Source organism: Limulus polyphemus, unplaced genomic scaffold, assembly GCF_000517525.1.
Source record: "Limulus polyphemus unplaced genomic scaffold, Limulus_polyphemus-2.1.2 Scaffold581, whole genome shotgun sequence".
Lineage (NCBI taxonomy): Eukaryota > Metazoa > Arthropoda > Merostomata > Xiphosura > Limulidae > Limulus > Limulus polyphemus.
Window position 1 is genome coordinate 245379 of NW_013666191.1, and position 18379 is coordinate 263757.

Consider the following 18379-nt stretch of genomic DNA (forward strand, 5'->3'; position numbering starts at 1 on the left):
TTGTGAAACATAATATCTATATTCGCTCGCTTGGATGGCTGTTGTTAAACACAAAGCTACACACATTGCATTTGCCATAATTCAGTTGTAGATTTGTTGATGTTTTGTTAACAAAAAGGAACAATTTTATACAATCCTAGTTATCTTTACACTTGTATTTTTCTAACAAAAGGTACACTGTTGTGTGCAAAAATTTGCTATGAAAGTGCAAGCGGGTAGCATGTTTATCTTAACTACAAAAGCTGTCACGGAACATGTGTGGAAGAGGTTCTCATTGTTGATTACAGCTGATCTTTGAATAAAAATCTGTTTGTATCTTAACTACATCTGACCTCTGATTGCTACAGTTTTTGTGTGATTAAAGATAGATATTGATGTACTATGTAGCACACACATCTATGTAATTACAGTTAATTTCAGTGTATGGATGTCTAACTGTAATGAAAAGTGATCTTAGGCTTCAGACCTATAACATGTTCATATTTTTATCAGAGGTCCTAATGATAAAATACATGCTAACTACAAGTGACTTCATTAAAACAAACAGGTAAAATATTTCTTAATAACACAGTAGCATCACTTTGTCTTAATTTCAGATGACCTCAGGGTGCAGAATATTTCACTACAGGAAGACCTGGGGAAAAAAGTTGATGATAACTATAGACAGCAAGAAGAAATAACACACCTGTTGACCCAGGCAATTGACCTTCAGCGTAAAGTTCGCTTAGTGAGTAATCATGAAGACTTTCATAAGCCAGTACTGTCATAATAGGCATATTAAATAATTACCTAATAAAATTATTAGTACAATAATTCATTTTATTTTTTTAATTGTATATCTGTAACTGTTACCTCAATGGTAAAGTTTGATTCAATTAAAAAAAAACTTAAATTAATGAATAATATCACTGGTTCAAGTGGCATTTTCTATTTTTTATGTAGCTAGATTATAAAAGTTATGGAAAATACTCTGAGGAGTCATAGATGTATATTTCCTAACCATGAAATGAAGTGGAACATATAACATGGTTTACAATTTTTTAATTTTTGAGAAATCCCTTGGTGGGTCAATGGTAAGCATACGGACTTGCAATGTTAAAATCTGGTGTTTTATTCCCCATTGTGGACAGAATGTAGATAGTCATTTTTGTAGCTTTGTGTAAAGAAAACAACAACAACAACATTTTTGACAGTTAGTAGCGTTTGAATTTCACCTAGCCTCATTTGTAGTCCCATAAGTAAAATTAACAAATTTTCTAACTGTTTTGGATTAAATTTTCAAATTTATAAAGATTAGAAGCAATTACTGATATTTATACTAATGAGTTTTTTAAGTAAAATGGTAAAAATAAACTTTAGTAATAGAATTTGTTGTCATCGAATTCATAAAATGTACACATTTATGACGTTCTTTGATATTTTTGTCGTCTTAAGATGCTAGTCTTTTTATAATATTTAGAAGAAATTATTAATTTTTAGTAATGGTCATGACCCACCAATTAATTATAAATATGATTTATTTTAACATTTAAGTACAGTGTGTAACAACAACATTTTTATTTAGTTTGTTTTGATTGTTTTTTTTTAGCACTCATGATAATGGTATTTCATAAGTTATACCAATATATGTGTAGGATTCAGATTTCCCAGTATTGAAATTTCACATATGACATCTTTCCCAAAACTCTCAGATGAAACCTTTAACAAAGCTATTAGCAAAAATATTGCATTCGGAAACATACTTAGTGTCTCTTAAATTTAAGGTATGTTATGTAGCTAACCCAGCTTTAAATATTTTTTCATTAAACTTCATCAAATATTTTTTTTCTGAATAAACACTGACTAAGTGTGTCACTATGGAATATAAGTGATAAAAATCAATTTATCCCATAACAGTTGATGTTAGCTCATTATTTAAACTGGCAGTTAGAATTTGACAATTTCATGTACTTGAGAGACTTGTCAGTTATCAAAGTTTGAGCGGATAAGATATTTCAGTTGATATTCTGTATTGAACGAGAATTTATTATAATTTTTGTTAACTATTTTTTAACCCTGGAAGTCAAAGTTGTTTAGCAAGCAGTGCTTAATATTTACATGAAAAGGTGTATTAACAAAAGAGATAAAGGAATTAAGGCAATTCTACAGAGTCTGATCCAGAAGAATTTGGGTAGAAAATAAGAATTAAAAGTATGTTAAAAAATTTGTCCCAGAAAGAAAAAGCACTTTTAACATTCATTTTCCATGTGTAATGCTTAAAATGAAAACCTTTTCTCTCTCTTGTTCCTTACATAAAATATCATGTCTAACAAATAACAGTCTTAAACAGATGAAGAAGGTCATGAAATAAAGTTTTTATTGTAGAGTGAAAGCTTGCTTTTGAATCAAGGTATACACAGCATGGTAACAAGTAAATAGACACCACCTTTTCAGAAAATATGAAAATTTTCAGTCATATTCACATGAATTGATATATTTATAATTTAATTAATATCTAGTAGATCTTCCTTTCACTTCGTGGAGTTTGTTGATCCTTTGGGGCATTATCTCGTCAATTTTAGATTGTGGGATTTTTGCCCACTCTTGCTTCACAACTTGGAGTAGATCGCTCTTCGAAGTTGGTTGTTTCTTGACTTGCCAGTCGAGTATGGCCCAGAGGTTTTCGATGGGGGTTCATGTCAGGAGATTGGCTCGGCCAGGGCAACTTCTGGATACCATTTTCTTCCTGCCACTTTTGGGTGTTTCTAGCAGTATGACACGGTGCTCCATCTTCCTGGAACAACATTGTGTTCTTATCCACGAAACCCGAGGAATAAAGTGGCAAGAGTCCTTCCTCAAATATTTCGACGTATTTCACAAAATTTATGTTGCCAACGCACTCCACCAAGCTCGATCTCCCACCAACCCAAACAGCTCCCCAAACCATCACGCTGAAACCACCATGCTTCACAGTTGGCTGCAATCTGTTGAGCCAAAACTCTTGGTGAGGTATTCTCCAGACCCATATCCTTCCACTTGATTCGTCTGAGAACAATACGGTCTTCCAAAAGTCCAGAGGCTTGGTCATCATATCACTTGCCCACTTCTTTCGTCTGACTATGTTGGCAGGTCTTAATAAGGGTTTCCGTCTAGCTGCTCTGCAACGATAACCCAATCTTTGGAGAATCCGTTGAACAGATTTTGGGCTCATTCTGCGGTCGTTAATCTGGGAGCCATTTCGATGCTCCTCTTGACAGCCCTTTTTGTCCTCTCCGATGGACCAGGAATACCCGGACGCTGCTCAGTTGTTTCCTTGCCATGTTTCCTGAACTGCACAATGATTCTGTTGACTGTTGAAAGCAGGATTCCCAAATTCTGCGAAATTTGCCGCTGACGTATTCCACCATCTGCTTGACCAGCTGTCCTTCCTCTAACAAAATCTGACAATTCGACAGTACCTTGAGTTCTAGGCATGTTGTAGCATAAGATAATTAGTGTGCAGACCATTTTGTGAACACAAATTAGTTAGCATAAATCAGTTAAATGACGAAAAATTAGGTGTCTGTTTACTTGTGACCACTCAGTGTACAGTCTTTAATACATTCCTAAATCACATGATATGCAATTTTTGCCATTTGTGACACATAAAAGAAGATGCAAGTGGTAGGTAAGATCTATCCAGTGACATTATATAATCTTGAGTTCACTTTTCAGGCTACTATATATGCATCAGAAAGTTTTATGTTTTACTCTCCTCTTCGGACTTTGAACTAATTCCGACGGGCGAAGTGCGTGTATCGTTTGTTTCAAAGTATGTTTATTTATGACACTATGTAGTTGTCATGTGATAGATTGTACTTGCTCTGCTGTTAGAACGGTGTAGTTTTAGTGCTCCATAATTTTGGAATTTTTAGCTGTGGGAAAGGGAAAAAGATGAGTCCGAAACCATAACCCCCATAATTGCTACTAGTAATGGTATTTTTATTTACATTTTTATATTTGATTGTTTAGATATATGGGTGTTGAGTATATATAGTTTTATTAATTTGATTAAATCGTATGTAATGATAGAGTAATGATGTTATTGGCACCATTTTGGATGTGAATAAAACATGTTTAGATATTCTTTATAGTATTTTTGGTTGTGAAGTATTGACTGTGACACAACTGTTGATTTTATTGCAGAAATTAACAGACTTTATCTAACATAACATTTTAGTTGTAGGTAAAGATACAGCTCAGTACAAGTATTTGTAGAGGCCGTCTGACTGTTATGACTCTAATAACATTTATCTATTTCTCCTTCAACCAGTTGACAACAGAAAATGAAGAGCTTCAGACAAGTCTTCAGACCTCAAAAGAGTGCCAAAATGAACTTTCCCAAGAACTGATTGATATGAAGGAAAAATATGCAGAACTTGCTGATGCTTTCCAGGAACTCCAGGAAGAAGTCAGAAAAGTTTGCAGAAATCGTCTCCCGAAAGCCAAGCGATGGACATTTGAGCATAGCACATCTTTAATCAACCCAGACTCATTGGCATCAGAACTCGAAAGCTCTGTTAATCCAGACAGTGATGGTTACATCTCTGATGAAAAGATGTAGGTTTTGAAACTTAATTAACTTATAATTTTTCTTTTACTTTACCATATATAGGTACACACACAGTTTTCTAATTCCAGTTTTAAAACTATTATAAGAATTCATCCATTTTTGTAATCAGTGCATCTTCATGAGAAATTTCTGCTTTTTATAGTACTCTAGATAATTTGCTATGTTCTGTGATAGGAAACTAAAACTCATTCAGACATGTGACCCTTTGGTTTGCAACTGTCACAAAGTATGTGGTATACTCATTTGTTTGATTGGCTGCTTTGTGTATACTTTCTCTAATTTCCCACCACAGGCATTTCATGATTTGTAGAATGTGACTGACAGGTCAGTATATAGAATTTACAAAGATATTAAAAACATGAGGAACTGGAAGTGGCTAGACTCATAAATTGACAAGAGTTTTGTTGGGAAGTTTGTCCTGAAGTTGCACAATGCATACTTCCCTCTTTTGGAGAGCAAGTTGAAATATGACAGTCAAGGAAAACAGGCTATGGCTTCACTTCAAAACACTGAAACATAAAGAAAAGGTTGAAAAGCCCGAAATCAGTGCAGCCACAAACTCCTAAGTAATATATATGTTTATTTAATTTTATCTGTTTAATTATTGATATTAAAGTATATTTACTGACAACTTATTTTTAGCCATGGATCTGATAAGCAAAATGTCACTAAAGGACAAAATTGTGACAGGCTTCAACAAAGAGGTCCAAAGCACTTATGTTTCTCCTTGAAGATACTTGCTGAAGAAGAGGCCAATCAACATCAACTTTCTAAAGCATTTTTTTGCCCAAAATATTTGATGTCATGGTCGCAGCATTGGTCAGAAGTATATGTGTAACCTAACTACAATATAATTGATACTCGAAACTGTCGGTACGTGATAAAAGCATCATCAGGTACAGACCATGGTCGTGAATAAATGAAATTTTTGTTAAATGCATAATTGTCTTTGTTTTTTTATTTCCTTCAATTTTCTAACTACAATGGTTACAAATGTTCTCAGAGGAGACAAGAAGGAATAGCCTGATATGGAGGTAAGAAAGTTCCATTTTACCAGTGACTTGCAAGTTTTTGAAGATGATCAGCATTGGGATTCACATTAGTTTCCTGTTTTTAAGTTGGGAAACTCTCCACATTAAGCAAAGATGATGAAGGCTGTCTTGAGCTGCTTTCATGGTCCCATTGTGTAAGGCTCATTTAATATCATGAGTGATATTATAGACTCCAGGTGAGGCAGGCTAAACATCCAAACATACAGTGACATTCAAACTATAAAGTATACTTTGAAAAGCATAGCAAAATCAGCTGTCTTTATGTTCCAAAAGGCTGAACTTCTACATGATTATGTTAATCTAACATTCCATAAAACACTAGACCAGCCTACAAGTCCTTGAAACTGGAACAAGAAGGGTACAGAAAGATCAAGCCAAATATGCCTTCAGAATAGGTCCATATGACGGTCAGTTCCCTAAGAGCTGTTGTGCAAAAGAACCTACAAAGTTTGTCAGAGTAAGTTACTAAAGAAGGAAAAGCAGCCAAAGTGACAACAGAAAAGGAAGTTTAATGTTTATAAATGTATAATAGTTAGAAATTGATCACTTTTTATGAAGTTGTGCTATTAACGTACACCTTAACCACCTGAACATGAAAGTGGTTACATTCAAAATTTCAACATCTTTATTGTCAGTTTGTGTCTGTAAACTTGGCATCAAAACATAGTTTATTATTAAACTTTTATATAAGTTTTAATTTCAAAAGGAAATATTTAAGCAAGTTCAATCGTAACTTCTCTGTGCCATGTGATGCCTCTCTGCTCTGAGTTTTCCTTCTTCACTCCAAGTTACCTATTTTAGATTTTCTTTCTACCCCTGTATGATCTTCTGAATATGACATAAATTACACTTTTATAGTACAGATATTGCTAAGCTATAATTTAAATTTATAGCTTTCAATCGTCATGCTTTACTGAAATATAAAGAAGAAAGTCAAACACACACATGCCACACCCTCATATCACATCGTGTCATTCAAAAATGTCAATTTTTTCTTATATTTACTGTCAAATTATATATATATATATATTTATAATTAGTAGAAAGAAAATATTTTAATTACTGAATTATCTACTAGTCTAGCTTGTTATGATAACAGGTTTTGTATTATTTGGTCTCAGTTTCATTGCTTGCTATTGTGTAGATCATTTCAACTAACAAACGAATAGCTTAGTTAGAAAGTCAGATAAATTATAGTAGTCTTAGGGCATTCTGTTTTTTGTGTATACAAGTAGGTATGAAAAAAAAACATTTTCTTCACAAAAAGTAGACTTAGCGGTTTTTCCTCCTTTAATGACAAAATTTCTTAGTCTACATGTAAGTACTAAATTTGTTTTTCTATTGTAGAAGTTTTTTTATTTATTGTTATAAAAGTAACTAAAGTGTGAAAATTAGAAATTTATTACATTAAAAAAGAAAACCTAAAATGAAAAAAAAAAATACTGTTTATTGCATACACACATTGTGAGGCAAAGAGTGATTGTAATATTAAAAACTAAAAGCAACTAAAATGAGATAGAATAAATACACAATAACTTTTCACAACATAACTAATAGTCCTTATGTATAGGGGAGGCTGGTAAGAATTTTAGGTGCAAGAAAAGCAAAACATGGATGTGCTCCATCACATGTCTACAACATTTTAAAGATACTGAAAAGTGTAGTAAATATAAAATTGTTGAAATTATTTGCTATGAACCTAATGTTAATAAACATAAAATAAGAGAAGCTATTTTAATGAAACAATACAAACCTATTAATATATATAATAAGCAATTTCTGTCTTCATGTCATGCTCGTTTTTTGGTGATGCTCAACAAGTTACATCCTTGCTTAGCAACAAAACTACCAACTGGTATTGTTGTTAGGCCAACTATGTTACTTATGTTGAATATACTTAATATACTTGTTGATTTGTTAGAAAGGTTTGTGTTTGTTTTTTTTTTCTTTATTTTTTGATAACTTTGGTAATATAACAGCAAAGTAGTTTAATTCACAAATGATTTAGATTTAGAATTGATATTTTTTCTTTCATGAGAAGGTTTATGGACTTGGGCCTAGGGTAAGTTGTGGCACACTATGTCTTTACTTTAGGCTCTCTTATTGCACCATGATAAATTAAATAGTATTTCATTTATATCTTTTCAGTTGTTTAATGACCATCTAAGTTTTTGACATTCAGTTGTAGACAAAAGCAAAGTAAAAGTTACCAAGGATTTCAATGAAGTAGTGTTTCAGCTAAGGCTTACGTTATGTTTATGTATTAGGCCTAATGCTTAAGTTAGACTACAAATAGACCTATTATTACTGATATTAGAGTCAGATAATATTTAGTTATATGTGTATACGTGTGAACGCATAGTATTTAAATTATGCAATCAAAGAAATATTAACAGTGGAATCTTTATTAAATAAAGGTACTTATGTTTTTCAATTCATATAATCTTCCACTCGTTTTAGTTATATCACGAAATCTATCCATCTACCTTCACTAATACTGATCTGCTATTATTACGTTTTGAATTGTAGTGTATGATTCCTTCTTCCTATAATTTTTGTTTGTTATTTACAGCAATCTTGATAGAGTTTTCTTAATATCCCTCATTTTTGACAGGCTATACATTAGTAATAAATAAAATACAAGGAGTTAGTTTATATTTATGTCTAGGTCAAGGTTATGGTCATAACCTCATCATTGGATGTATTTAACATATTGTGTTCAGCTATGTAAAGTACCTGATGATGCCACCTTAAAAGTGGTGAGGTGGTGAAATGTTGTTTCATTGTATGCTTTTTTCTATCCCGTTTTAGCTGTTTTTAATTTTTAAAATCTGTGGGATATATCCAGTATTTATAGAGATGGTAACTTAATCATTCATACTAGCAACTTGATCCTTTGTGGACGCCCTGTGAGAAGTTTTAATGCAATAAAAGCAATAAATCTAAATAAGCCTGAGATTGGAAAGGTCTGTTAGGTTTGGCTATAAGAATAAATATTGTGCAATTGTCTATTAAAATATACAGTCATTGTAGAAAGATAGAAAAAAAGGTAATTTACATTCATTTTGTTTTTTAAATTTTAAATTTTACCCTACATTGCTGATTTTGCTACAGTTAGTGGTAGGTTTGAGGAAAAACACGTAGAATATAAAGTTTACTGAAAAATTTCTGATATTCACTTATGAGGTTCTAGAGGTTTTGCAAATAAAATATGAAACTGTAAGAAAAAACAATATAGACTAACTCAATATAGGCTTTATAAAATTCATGTGAAGCTACTTTATTAAATAATCTTATTTTTTATGTACAACAGAGTTCTAATGTTTACTAAAAGCTTGCTAAGTTTTGTGAAGATACACTTGCTACATTCAGAGTTATAATATGTATAGTTTCATGGTAACATGGTGGTTACAAAGTCAATTAAAATGACCAAGACAGTAAATGTAGAGTTAACTTGTAACATATTCAGCAGTTGTTTGTGAAGGATACCAGTGGAATACATTTATGGGAAGACAGAATTAAAAAGAAATTATAAGGCAAGTTCTTGTACAGTAAAACTATAGTATGTTTCATTCTTAATCACTGAGAAGTTAGTTGCAGTTCACAGTTTAACTTCAAAACGGAAAACCTACCATCAAAAAAGAGAAAACCCCCACTCACACTTATCTCCCATGAAATGTTTCTATATTTGTAATTAGGTAGAGTGAATTGGATAAACCTAACATATTCCCATGATTAGTAACTCTTATGTAACAGACTGATATTTGGTTCTTATTAGGTAATAAAGAACAAGTTAATTCTTATTAGTGAATAATGATAATTTCAGTTTATTTGTGTTCCTTACTTACTAAATATAGTGCAATAAAGTCCTATGTGTGTGTGTTTATCTCCCATGAAATGTTTCTATATTTGTAATTTCCAGAAATCTTGTGCTAGTAGCACATTTGTGTGTCATTAGAAATTAAAGAAATTTATTTACAATTGGAACCAGGGTGATTAGTTACAAAATTTTAAAACTTACAAGAACAACAGAAATGTCTAGAATTGGGTATTTTCTTTCTGTTTTTTATCCACTTCAATTTTATTCCAAGCACAGGGCTCCACATAATGCTTGTTGGAAGCCATGTTTATGTAAGTTTAAACCAATCAAGTGGGTAAATAATGGATTCATCCTCCTAGTGGTTAAGTGTATTGTATTCTTCATAATTTTAAGATTTTATAGTTAAATTGTGTTTTTTTATTAGATAATCAAGGTTTGAAATAAACACTAGATAGGTTAGCAAAAGCTACTTAAGTAAATAGAATTTTTGACTAACTTATTTGTTTAACCAGTTGAAATTCAGAAAGACATTAACCATAGGACTAATAAAAACATTCAGGACTAATACATGAAGGGATATTTAGCAGTAATATTGAATTTTGTAAATGTAGTACAGGTTTTGTTTACTTGTTCAGCATTCCACTGGACATCCTCAGAATATATTGTTGTTGGTAGAAGACTGAAAAACATTGTTCATACTAGCATTTCTAAACACATTGTTATGTAAATTATATAGTTTTTACCCAGAAAGGCTGGTGAGCATGAAACATAACATAAATGTAGTTTAACAGTACTGGAAATATAGTGTATTGTTAGATTTTATTTAGTGAAAAAAAACTCTATTTAAACAGATTCACTTAACGCACTTGACAGGTGAAATTTAAAAGGGAATGTTTAAAAAATCTTTTGTTAAAAGCATGATTGCTAAATTTTAATTCAAAAGTTAAGAAACGTAACTTGGACTGAGAAGAAATTTTAACAGATTTTGTTCTTTTTTAAGAAATTGTCTACTTTTTCATTTTAAACAATAAAAAAACAGTCACATCTGTAAAGAAATCTACACCTCATGTTTAATTTTATATCAGTATTTTAGATTATAACTTAAGCCTTCATCATATAGAAACTTACTGATTCTATTAATTGTAAATTGAAATTGCTTGATCAGAGACTAAATACTTGTATACTGAAGATACATAAGATCTTTAAGTAATGGTAACTAGAACCTTGTAAAGTATTCACATTATATTGATAATTTGGAGGGGGTACCTTTCTTATGAGTAAAAGAACATTTTTCTAAAGTAATTTAAACATTTTTAGAGTGTGTAGGTTTCTAAACTTAGAAGAAAGTTAACAATTGTTTCATGGTATTCAACTATTTACAATTTACCAGGTATAAGCTTGATGTTTAGAGTTTTATGATTTTATTTAGTATAATAGTCTCTATCATACTGCTTAAACACTGATATGGATGTTTAAATACATACATGTGTATAATACTTTGAAGTTCCATGTGGCTGCATGTTAAAACACACAGTAACAAACGACTCAAGTTTTTATTATTTCAAACTAAACATTATGGTTGTAATAGATATACTTTACGAAGTTAGCAAAACATAGCTTGATATAGCCAGCCAGCTCTTTGTGATGAAATAGCTAATAATATTTGGACAAATATACCTAACTTTTAATCAACTAATCATAATTGGATAAATACCTTTATGTTTCTAGTTAGCTCGTTATATGTGGACAAACATATTTCTTTGATTCTGATTTCAGTTATGCTTAATAATAATAGTTTTTATAATTGTAATTATTTAATTGTACATTGTCACACTCTGAGTGATTTTATATTAGCTGATGATAAGAAAATAATAGATTTGAAAAATTATGGACTTACAGTTTAGTTTGTTCCTGTTAATAGTTTATTCTTTTGAAAAACTGGTTCTTTAAAACAAGATGTAAAAGTTCTAGCTTACATGATATCTGTGTATGTTGTTTTTTTTTGTACAGTACTTAAAAAATCATAAATGTTTCTCTATAGTCTTTAAAATATTATTGATACATCTTCTTTGCCAGGTCCCGTAATAAAAGAGTATTCCAGACAGTTAAATTAGCTGGAAAATCAAAGTTTGGCAGATCTCGACGACAAGACTCAGAACGGGCACCATACACCCCAGACATGAGTCCACACCTATGTCTACCCAAACATTCTCAGCCAGTGTCACTTACTGTATGGTCTAGAGCATCTTTTATGAATGATGGATCTCTATCTGATTCTGAATCTGCCTATGCAGACAGTTACCAGACAGATGATGATGGCCAGTTCTCGTATGTGCATTTGCATATATTTTTTTAACAAGAGTTACTATTCAGATGTTCAGACATTGAACTCAGTTTTTGTTTATTCTTTTAACAAGAGTTACTATTCAGATGTTCAGACATTGAACTCAGTTTTTGTTTATTCTTTTAACAAGAGTCACTATTCTGATGTTCAGACATTGAACTCAGTTTTTGTTTATTCTTTTAACAAGAGTCACTATTCTGATGTTCAGACATTGAACTCACTTTTTGTTTTCATATTAAATGGTATGAAGTTGAAATAATATAAAACATTTCTTTTATTACTTTACTTTGCAGTACTATAGAAAGGTTTAAAGATTTATTTTACCATTAATTATGTGACTATAAAACTCATCATTAGATGTTAAGCTTAAAAATACACTGTATCATCATTCTTCTGTGTAACTAATCACACTGATAAAGTTGTAAAATTACTAAAGCATTTATTGTACAACTATTACTGATCAATTTTTTATTAAAGTTTAAAAGAGTTATTATTATTTTTTTATCAAGACAGAGAAGGGTAGGGCCACTCTTTTGTCTTTTGCTGTAATATATTGTATCTTATTTACATCAAAAACAATGTTTACTGTTAACACTGTGTGAATGTTCAGAAAAAAATAATTGAACAGGTTATCAGTGAACTGTTTTAGATGTAAGAAAAATTATTAATTAAAGAAAAATGATACTAATTCATCTTAGATAGTGAATGCAGAGACAAAGACGTGTAATATTTTCATTTTTAACTATTCATCAGTTTACAGGAACCAGTGTAGAACAGTGGATGGTGTGGATACTTTGCTCTGAAAAGAAGAATTTTAACCACATTTCATCTGAAATCCCTCCTATATAGCATAAGCAAGCTATATGATGCTCACTCTTTCTCATCTGCTTCCCATTTTCTAGTAAAGACAAAGTATTATCTTGGTAATAATAATAAAAATAATAAAAGAACACAATATCGTGTATAGCAATTAGTTGAAAACCACAATAAAAGGAACAAATTGGAGAAACTAGTTTCGACACATTCGTGCATCCTCTTCAGTCTCACGTTGTCTTCTGAAAACAGCTAATAAATGAGAAGACAAATAATACACAGTCTTGTACAAAAATGAATGGGAATTTCTGTTTTTCATATCTCACTGAGTAGCAAACAGAACTCTGTTGGTGAGAGTATGGATGACAAAAGTCACTCACTAAAAAAGAAGTTAAAAATATTACTTTGAAAGGTCTGATAACATCAGAGTTGTAATTTTTCTTTCATATTGGCAGAGAAAAACAAAACCTGGCAAAAGCAAAAATATTGGAAATTTGGTGTGAAAATACATCAAAAGGCTCCCAAAGATATGGAATACCAATTTTGAGTGAATAAAAGTCATGAAAGTAAATTGTAATAGTTTGTAAAAGTTCAGATAACTTTGAATTTATCTGTGGTATTGAAAAAGACAAAAGTATTAAACATTACTTACAGGTTTTGCTCACATAAGTTCAAAATTATGTACAATGACAAGTTCTATGTTTTTTTGTAGCCCAAAATGCTGTCACACAGTCACAGACACACATGTATTTATATTAAAGATTTTTGCAATTTTTGTTTATGTAATTACAAATGCAGAACATTTTTTCATGTTTACGTTTGTCTATATTAAAATAATTTTGTGATTATCAGTGCTACCTACTTAGCTGTTTTGTTTTTTTTGTTGTTGTTAACTTTAGTTTTTTGAAGTGTTGCTCAATTTGCAATGGTTAAGGTTTATTAATGCTCTTGGACATCTAAGCCAAACTAGATTACATGAAAAGAAGCTATAAATAGTTAAATTATGTGTGTTTACTAGCAATTTTCTAACAAATTAAGATAAGAACATTTTAAGGTAGCATATACTTTTTACATAGTGTTACCTAAGTTTTTTTTTGTTTTTGTTTTTTTCAGAAAAAACATCTTGTATGAAAATATATTGAAATAGGTACAAAGACATATTCTGGCACATGTTGTGTAACATTACCACTTTGGCTAATTTGCATATTATAAAATAAAGAAATACAAAAGAAAAGTTCTGATAACTTCTACAAACATCACTGAATGCGACCAGACTTTGATGGGATGTGAAGAATTAGTCTGAGCTAAAGAAAACTCTGAAAGTTAATTCATAGTCAAATTACAGCACAAATGAGTATGCCCTAAGTATGACTCGTTACAGTGACTGCTACAGTGACTCGTTAATGGTCATTTAATAAAAACCAAACCTCTTATCATCTATAGTGTCTACTAAGATACACTAATAATGCACATTTATAGCATCAACAGATCTGAAGTTATTAGTTAAAAGCCACTATGAGAATGTCAGTTTTTGGATTTTGAGAAAAATGTGTTTAAAGACATTTAAATGGAAAACCTTTTATTTTTCCTACTTTTAAGGGTTTTTAGTTTAGCTAAGAATTTTTTTGCACTGGACATTGGAAGTAAATGGGGTTAAGGATGCAAAAAAAATAAATTGTGATATTTTTTGATGTTTAAAGCACATATGCTACTTTAAATAATTATTTTTTATATCATTATTTATTAAAGATTGGGCCAGACTAATAATAGAAAATCCATTAGTCGTTTGTATTTCAGAGCACAAATAGATGAACACTATAACAATGTTGCAGTATACAAATATAGCGCCTTTGGTTATCAGTTCAGTTTAAGTTTGAATTACTTGAAATACATGAAAAGTGAAACTGTGAGAACAAATATTATTTCACATAATCACTTGCACTGACATGTCACAAAGTATGTTTGGCATGTTTAAAAATGCATAATATGAAGTTTTGAACATTAAATCTAATTTTATCTTTGGTTATTCTGAAAACTATTTCTAGGGAATGGAATATCACAAAGTCATTGTTCTTTGGTAACTTCTAAAATTAAGTAGTAAATCTGTAATGCTAATTTATTTTTATCTGGTCAGTAAGAGCATTGCACATTTGTAGTTACAATTGTATGGTCAACTTGTTTCCTGAGAATTAAACATAAAGCTTTTTATACGTAAAATGATTGAATAATAAGTCAGAGGCATAGCTAGAGCCCCTAGTGGCACGGCAGTGTGTCTGTGGACTTACAAATGCTAGAAACCAGGTTTCAATACCCATGGTAGGCAGAGCACAGATAGCTCATTGTGTAGCTTTGTGCTTAACTACAAACAAGCATAGCTAAATATGAGGCTCTAGCCACCTCCCCTCCAGCATTTTAAGTAATTTATGAACTACAGCCAGATTTTGATGGCAATGTTGAATAAGAGAAAATCTAGCTAGCAAGACCAATTTCTCATACAGAACTTTGCATTAGTTTAGAATTTGATCTTTTGCTTCAAAATGCAATGAAGCTTCTATAATGTTGTGTTAATAAAAAGTCTTTCCAAAGCAAGCTTACTCGGGAGCCATTCCATTTTTATTTGATTTGCACTGTAAGAATGGTTTTCAACAAGTTGATAATGTCTAGTACAAACAACAATAAATGTTTTTCAGTTATTTCTTATGACTTTCACAAGTTGAGGTATGATCAGTCATATCATATCTAAGTCTGTCAATGAATGAATTATCTAAGATGTTAAATTGGTTACAATGAAAAGATCAAAGCCAGTCTTACTATTCCTTTTGCTTCGGAGTTTTCTTGTCCTTGTAAGATTATATTTTAGTGTTTCTGGACAACATCTTTTTAACTTCAACAGGAACTCCATCATGACTGCATCCAAAATGATTGTACTTCATTCAAAAATTGCATATTCTAGCTTTCTACTTGCAACTGATAGTAGGAAAAACATAATTTATAGACATTCTCTTATTGTATACTGACTAGTTTAGCACTGAAAACAAGACCTATGTAGATAAATTGCTTTGTAAAAGATGATGGACTTTCACCAAAGCCATGACACAAACAGTTGGAAGGACTCACTTTCAAATGAAAATTGTTCTAGAGGTAAAATGATAAGCAAAAAAAAAGCTGTATTGTGTGAAAATTTCTAGCATTGAATTATCATGGAGTGGCAGTTTATTTGCTTTCTGTCTTTTACTAAATATTGTGATGAAAGAAACAGCCACTGATATCTGTATTATCTACTGCAATTTGGGAATTAAGAAATACAAATTAATACTTGTTACAAACAAATCATTAAAAAAAATTTACTTTTGAAGTTGCTGTTACTTGTATGACATTTTTTTTACTAAATACAATATTTTTAGAATTTTACTAATATTGGTACAATTTTATGGTTTTTACTTTTGTGGTAAAAGCTGACATCATTGTATTTTCATGTTACAAAGATAATTTATGGTGCTTCATTGTTGTTTATTGTTTCACAAAATACATATATATATATCATAGCATTGTTATAAACTATAACAATGTGTAAGTTTCAGCAGCAACATATATATTACTGTTTGCAATGTATATTTTATTTTAGTACTAGGTCATTCTAATTTGATTATCTTTATTTGTGGGGGGGGGGGACTGCAATTCTGTCCTTGTTACTATATCATATTGAGCCTGTTGATATTTATACTACTAGGTCTATTAGCAGTTTGGGAAGGCCTGGAGCTCCTGGTTCAACTGACTTTGAGGCAGCTCTTCGTCGTATGAGTAGTGGAGTTGCAACAGGCACAGACACCTCGAGTGAAGATGAAACTGCACTCATCCGTTGTCATTCCCCAGACTCTCTAATGTCTGGTCCTCGATATGGAACTAATGCCTCTACTTTTCGCCGCTACCATATCCCAGAGAAGCTACAGATCATCAAACCTTTAGAAGGTATGTTTTATCTTGCAGACCTGAAGTTGTTTATATATTTCTTGATTATGTTCATAATATAATATGCTGAAAAGGCTGTCAGATCTTTTCAGAATCCTGAGCTGCTTTATGATACTGAGTCTTAAAACACAGTGACATTTGCTAAATCTTTCAAGTTACGCAGTGAATCTCAAATGTACTTGAGTATATAATTTTCAGCTGTACCTGTAAATATTTACTAAATTTTTTTTTTCTTGCTTTGCAAGATTGAACTATCTTTGACAACTTTTATTGGATTAATATTTCTTAGCAGTATTCTAGCTGGAAAAAATATTGCAATTTTAAAAATTAGAGTAAACATTGTTCAACTAAACAAAATTTTCATTCAATTTTACTATGTTATGTATCTTTTAACAAGAGCCAAATTATTAATACCAAAAGTGAAAAAAACATTTTTTTTTTAATTTACTAATTTTTACCACTGAAAGAAATTAGAAGAGACTACCTTCAAAGGATTTTTTGTTTCGCTTAAAATAATCATATCCTGATGTGTGAGGAATATGCCTTGTAACAGTGAGGTCAGAGGTAATGACACCATGCTCATATGAATATGAAACTTTAGGGATATGAAACTTTATCCCTTCTCATGAACGTTCAAAGATCAATCACCTGTAGGTTTACTAACTGTTAAGTAAGAAAAAAGTTTCATATTCGAAAATTAAAATTACACTATATTTGATTTCATCCTAATTTGTCTGCAGAAAAATGTTTCAAAGTAACGTTTTGTATATCATTAGCAAAAATAAGACACTGAATGCTGAAAGTTGTGCCTGTACTGAGGGATCTTGTGTGAATAAATCTCAAATTTTGTTCTAAAGTGCAGGTTTAACTTAAAAATTGTAGTTTGGTGAGCAACATGTATAATGCCGAAAGAGAATGAACTATGAGAGTAATAATCAATAAACTGGAGTTTATAATCTGCAAGTCATAATAATTCAATCATAATTTATTTTTTAAGAAGTATTATTAAATAAAAAGACTGTCTTAGCTCACATTTTTAATAAATTCAATAGATTCGTTAAAGAAACTTAGAAGTATTTTATTAGTCAGTGTGCTGATATTCAGTGAAGAATCTATTAGGTGTATAGTGTGCTGACATTGGTATTAGTAAACAGCAGTGTAATAAATTTACATACTGTGTGTATGCAGAACAACATTAAACTGAACTGTAAACAACCAGCAAACAGATACATAATGTCAATTGAGTCAGCACTCTTGTATCTGGTTGTCATTGTACACATCCATTGAGGTAATGGTTTCATACATTCTTCCAGTTTATCGATGCTGTTAATTGTTTTGTTTTCTCATTGTTTAATTTCTGATAAAGAAATTTAGCTGGCATAATATAAATCAAATTGATAAGACTTGTAGTGTCTTAATGGAACTGTAATTATGTCGACATATTGGTTTTCCCCTGTTCGTCCACCCTGATCATGTGGTCAGGATATCTCAAGATTGAATGGATGGGTTGTGACAACATATCTTTCAGGAATTATGTATAAAGTTTTAGACCTGGTTAACTTTAAAAGGTTATGGGTTAAGGTTAAAAAGTCACTTACATATAGAAAATATTCCCTAACTATGTAGACATTATATTTCACTACAGAATGAATGAATATTGACCAAACTTATAAACCAAGAATTATATGAATATACAGTATGTTATAACATTAATGGAAGCATAGGTGTTTTACAGACACACAGTTTAAGCTTCTTCTACCAACACCTGCAGTGCTCTTATTTAACGGTGA

At 31.0% G+C, this 18379-nt stretch overlaps 1 protein-coding gene across 7 annotated transcripts in view; it reads left to right on the forward strand.

The window, feature by feature from the left end:
• LOC106459250 (trafficking kinesin-binding protein 1-like) overlaps window positions 1-18379 on the forward strand; it is a 74071-nt gene that overhangs the window by 45430 nt on the left and 10262 nt on the right. For all 7 annotated transcript variants that reach the window (XM_022385703.1, XM_022385704.1, XM_022385705.1 and 4 more), the window contains 4 exons: window positions 597-727; window positions 4292-4578; window positions 11540-11791; window positions 16351-16589. In XM_022385703.1, coding sequence (XP_022241411.1) covers window positions 597-727; window positions 4292-4578; window positions 11540-11791; window positions 16351-16589 — 909 coding nt within the window. The remainder of the gene's footprint in view (window positions 1-596; window positions 728-4291; window positions 4579-11539; window positions 11792-16350; window positions 16590-18379) is intronic.